The sequence below is a fragment of the Limulus polyphemus genome, unplaced genomic scaffold (genome assembly GCF_000517525.1).
Source record: "Limulus polyphemus unplaced genomic scaffold, Limulus_polyphemus-2.1.2 Scaffold434, whole genome shotgun sequence".
In the NCBI taxonomy this organism is placed as follows: domain Eukaryota; kingdom Metazoa; phylum Arthropoda; class Merostomata; order Xiphosura; family Limulidae; genus Limulus; species Limulus polyphemus.
This window is the reverse complement of record NW_013666044.1, coordinates 449,031-454,890: the sequence shown is the minus strand read 5'-3', so window position 1 is coordinate 454,890 and position 5,860 is coordinate 449,031. Positions and strand designations below refer to the sequence as shown.

The following is a 5,860-nucleotide window of genomic DNA, read 5'->3' as shown; positions in this document are numbered from 1 at the left end:
TTTATGCAGTGGGCTAAAAAACTGCATATTAGTTAGCATCGACACTACATTTTAGTACTATACGGTGGAAAATAAGATACTGAATATTTTTTTTTTCATTATTTTTAGTAAATTATTATATACATCTTCATTTAGAATGAATATGCAAGTATTTTGGGGTGTCTTGAAACGTTGTGCATAATAGGACAGTGTATAATGCAGAAGATGTAGTGCAATGTCATTATCTTGTGTTAAGACGTAACTAAAGGCAGTCTCTAGTACGTTGAAACGTTTGGCATAACTGGGCAGTGTATAATATACACATAAGATATTATGATACAGTTTCGTTATCTTGTGTTAAGACGTAACAAAAGGGAATCTCTAGTATTTTAAAACGTCTTGCATAACTGAGCAGTATATAATAAACACATAATATATTATGATGCAGTTTCGTTATCTTGTGTTAAGACGTAACAAAAGGGAATCTCTAGTACTTTGAAACGTCTTGCATAACTAGGCAGTATATAATAAACACATAAGATATTATGATACAGTTTCGTTATCTTGTGTTAAGACGTAACAAAAGGGAATCTCTAGTACTTTGAAACGTCTTGCATAATAAACACATAAGATATTATGATACAGTTTCGTTATCTTGTGTTAAGACGTAACAAAACGAAGTTTCTTAAGAAACTGTTCTGTAAAACTAACAGAAAAGTAAATATTTTATTAGTTGGATATTTGGTGCTTTAAGTTTAGAAACTAAAGTATATTAAACTTTATATTTCATAGTTATTTATATTCTACTTGGTGTTAAACCGTGTTAAACTTTTTAATTTTTATTGAGTTTGATCTTACATCGAGTTTCCAAATCGTTATCTTCCTTCAGGTCAAAACTTGACACAGTTTCTACTTTACCACGATACGTTCCAGCGTCTATCCTGACCTGTCTTCGTCTTCCACTTGCTAAACTGCTACTGTCAGATCGAGATCTTCTCAACTGAAAACTTGTAGGTCTTCTAATAGTTTTACGTGCTTTTTCTCCATTGCGATTTACCGAGTTATTTGATATCATGCGACTGGCATAAGCTCTTGTTTCTCTGCTCTCTTTGCCTTTTTCTTCGGTTTGACTTTTGGTATCATAAACTTTTTCGTACATATCCCATTGACAGTTTTTTGCAATTCTTGATGGGCAGGTATTATATTCAATTCTCTCTTCACTGCCTTTGTTTTCTTGACCATCCCCACTTTCCCGATTGTCTTCTTTACTTAGTACTTTCTGATATACCTGTTCGTCTAATTCTTCCCAGTTACTACACTCTCTGTTTACTGAATGACTTTTATTATCACCACGAGATTCTGCGTTCTCCACTCTGATTGCTTTTGTGGATGTTTTATCGGTGGAATCCCAACAGGAACTATTACTCGTAGTAGTGCCACTTGTTCTACCCAAAGCCTCACTGGTATGCCCGTCTGACACACCCTCAAAATCATAATTTTGCCCTTCTATTATTCTTCTGTCTCCACCTAAATTATATTGCGTGAATTCTTTTCTTTTATTTTCTAATGTGAATTGTATGTTAAGCCTATTTCGTTCTTTTCCTCCCTTTTCTTTCTCTTGAATATTTGAAATATCATGATTGATAGGCGTATTTGCTATGCTTATCTTTTTTTCACTGCTCTGATCTTCCTTTACCCCTTTCGGGTCACTTGTTGGTTTTGGAATCAAACTGATACCATACAATATCTTTGCATCTGCTCGTGGTATTTCATCTGTATCTTTCATATCATGACACACGTTTTCCAGGTTATTGTTCTGACCCATCATGTCGTAATCAATTAGCTCACGCGATTCATTCCATTGAACGTTGTACTTGTCTTTAACTTGTATTCTGCCACGAGTTTTCTTTTCCATTGTTGGTCCTGTTTTCTTCACAAACACATCAAGAGTGGATTGCCTAGAAGTACATTTGTTACCAGTAGCACCAGTTTTGGTAATCAAAACTTGACTACTTTGGCTGTCAATCTGATCTTTAGAACTGTATCTTCGTGTTTTGTCTCTGTTTGAATGACGCCGAGCTAATTTGTTTTCTTTTATTTCCTCGGTTACAATCAAATTAAAACTGTGATGTTTTTTAACTCCACTTATCCTTTCTTCCACTTCTGTAATATCATCAATAAAAGGAGATGTTATAATTTTTAATGCTCCATTATCGTAATATTCCACACCATTATCATGAGTGATTCTTGCTTCCACAGTCGATTCATTTTTTTGGCCCTTCCAATTCTGATGATAGCTTCCCTCTTTGTTATCTTCACTTGTTACAGCATTATCGGTTCGTCTCCATGTGTTCTTTTCCCCTCCCAAGTCCCTGACTGTTGTGAAAGTTCTAATACCGTTAATATATTCTACATTTCCTTCTGTTTTCAATGTCCTATTGCTACTGGATGCCTTGTGCAAACTGCTTCTTCTAGCAGAACCACCTGTTTTATCAGAAATTTGGTTAATTTGATTGTCAGTATGGCTTTCAAGACAATACTTTTGTTGTTCTCTTACTTCCCTGTTTCTGTTACATTTCTTTAGCCCTTTCTTTGTTACATTTTTCGTTATTTTAAAGTAACAACCATTTCGTTCTTTTTCTTTATTTTGTTTTTGGATATCATTCTTAATATTGCTATCGGCAGATAGAGTTGCTACGTTTACCACTGTCGCACTCTCCGCTTGCTGGACGCTTTTGGAATCATCACCAGTTGCTGAGATAGGTAAACTGTAACCTTTCTTCAATAGGGCATTCTTCACAGAAAGTTGGGTATGGCTAGAAGATACGTCCTCCCATTTCCTATCAGTAATCTCGGTCAAGAAATGATTGACATTACTGTTTATTAAATGTTCTTTATGTTTGTTCAGTTCAGGTATGTTATTGGTGGAATGGAAATTCTTACTTTCGTTACCTTCTTGTTGGATTGCTCTTGTCAAATTTACGGGCCACGGTCTATCTTGGAAGTTTTTAGTCTCGAAGAACTGTCTCCAGGAATCTTGAAAACGTCGCCAGCATTGTGTTTCTCTTTCATTTTCACGGGAAATGGTAAAACTTGCTTTTTTCGACATTATATTACCACGTCGCGCTTTTGGTATTTTACTACTCCTCTTGGGAAGTGCAGTTGTTTCAGTATTTGAATATTGGACTAACTGGTTCTTTGCAGAACATACCTCACTATTTTTGTTTTGTATAGTCGAACGGCTAGTTTGCTTATTGGCTGTTGTAAATCCTTTCTGCTTTCTAAACTGCAAAACAGATGATTGGGTAGCCAAGACACTTCTTATTTCTTCAGAGGTGCCATCTGCACTGATAAATGGATTCATTTTCTGAACCAGTCCCACTAGTCTAGGCAATCCTGAAGAATTAGTTGATTTGTAGACATTTTCAACGAAATTGTGATAATTTTCCTTCTTGCGGGTGAATTGAGACTTTTTTTGTCCAGAAATAAGTCTACTTCGACCAGAGTTAGGCCTACTTTTGCCAGAAATATGTCTACTTCGGCCAGAGTTAACCCTACACTGACCAGAATTAGGCCTACCTTTGCCCTGGACGCAACTGGATCTACCAATACGAGACAACGGGCGCTTCAATAGAACGATAGGAACGGGAACTCGAGATCTTGAGGATGATTTGGTCTTCTTTATAGATGTTCTTGTATCATTTTTTTTGGTTAACTCTACAGATATCCTTGTGGGTACTCGAGAAGTAAATGGTGAAGTCGTCCATCTTGGTGTCACAGCTCCTGCATATTGTTTACTTTGTACAGATTCAGCTTCAGTACTGCAATAAAGTTTAATATTTTTCACCAGAGATGCTGCTGTAACTCCTTCTTCATTCTCTTGTATACTTTTAAAAAACTTTTCGTCTTCAGTTGTTTTTACAGAGGCACTTCCTCGTTGTTTTCCCCTAAAAATACCAAAATAAAGAAATAGAAAACTGAATCATTTAAGTGTAAGGAATATAGACCATTGGTATATGATAATATATCGAGCTTTTGCATGGTTTTATAATTTTATCGGAATATTTTACTAATTTTATGATAGGCAACAAATTCAATTTGGTACTAATAGCTATTTATTTTTCATGACTTTTGCTCATTAAATGGGTAGGGTTTTCATTAATAATATATAACGAATTAGCAATAAAATATTAGAAATGCAATACAATCTCACAACATGTAATGAGTTACTTCTTTTTAATATTTGTAAGAAAATTATGTTCGTAAAGAAATATTTTAAGGAACAAAAAAAGGAATTTGGTAAATAATAATAACATTTTCTATTGCAGAGTTTAAATACGTTATATGAAAACCCGTTTGGAGCCTCACCACGTCGTTACAGTCCATGTGGATACGTCTGATCATGGCTTATCTGATGACTGATCATCTTGACAATATCTCTGCAATGTAATTTCTATTGCAAAAGGCTTTGTTGTAAGGCTGCCATGTCGAAGGTACATCTGCAGGATTTCCAAAAGCCATCTAGTCCAATCGATGACTTCGCAGGTACGTCTTTATAAGGTACATGAATACCCGTTCTATTTTCCATCTGCTTGAAGTATGCGACAGTTGAAAAGATATGTAGTGTAATTTTTCGAATCTAGACAGAGATTTTTTTTGTTTATATTACTTGGGACACGTGGATGGCTTTTCTCATGAGATTTGTGTTCGTGGATTCTCACTTGTTACAAGACGTCGCACATATCTTACCATATCTGGGATATGACCTGTTTCAGATCTCATTCTGGATGGCTCTGGTGTTCCAGGTTGGTTCAACAATGTCAAAACATAATTTTGACGCAGTTCCACCACTACTTTACATCAACTGTGGTTGTCACGTGACTTTCTGATTGGCGTTTTCAAAACCGTTTTAATATGATGTATTTAACCCTCTGTATAACAGGATATAACAATGGAAACTTTGCGCAGTTTTACCAATTCATATCTCTCCCCCCTCCTCTTCCTCTAGTGACTCAGCGGTAAGTTTAAAGGGTTTTTTTTCGCTTAAAAACCGGATTTCGATGCCTGTGGTGGGCACAGCACAGATAACACATTGTGTAGCTTTGCGCTCAACAACAAAGAAATCAAACTAATCATATCTACTGACTAAGGTGTTGTAGTTTCATTGCCAGTAAAAAGTTTGTGAACAAAATTGTTAAACAAATTTCTCTAAGTAGACAAGCAACAAGGTCTGAAATTTTCTTGTTTGCAGACTCGAGTTTCAATAATTTTCAACGTTCGCCACAACTAGAAACAGAACAATTCATTTTCTAGTATTTAATGTATATAGATTACAAGATTCTGATGTACAAAGTATGGTAATGATAAATAACTACAGAAACTCCTATAGTTCAAGTTCGATCTTTTTTCACCAAACAACGAAAAACTAAGTGAGCATTTATAATAAAACATTTATATTTCATTTTAGTTAATCATGTTGAAATATTTGTTAAGGGGTAATATTTGGCTACAATCCTTGCTTTACCTACTAAATAACTTGAATTTTCCGTCGATTTAAAATACAAATTGTATACTTGACATACATATCAATCAAGAATTAAAGCAACAGGCCGACAACAAAATGGCGTTGAGTTGGCAATATTATTTCAATATTGTGCTCTTCTTTTAGCCCTTCCCTCCCCTCTCCCTTCAGTAGCTCAGCGGTAAATCTGAAGGCTTATAACGCTAAAAGTTATGTTTCGATACCTGTGTTGGGTACAGCACAGATAGCTTTGTTTCGAACAAAGAGTCAGCACACTTTTTTTTTTCTAGAATATTGTTACATATCTGCTTGTTTGTTTGTTTCCAGTAGAAATTCTTTCCGAGGATCTTCAGCGATACA

The 5,860-nt window shown here is 35.3% G+C and overlaps 1 protein-coding gene across 1 annotated transcript in view; it reads right to left on the bottom strand.

Moving 5' to 3' along the window:
- Positions 1-811: 811 nt before the first annotated feature.
- Positions 812-5,860, bottom strand: part of LOC111085506 — a 33,045-nt gene continuing 27,996 nt past the window's right edge. Inside the window, exon 7 of the mRNA XM_022384397.1 lies at positions 812-3,926. Within this exon, the coding sequence (XP_022240105.1) occupies positions 812-3,926 (3,115 nt within the window). The remainder of the gene's footprint in view (positions 3,927-5,860) is intronic.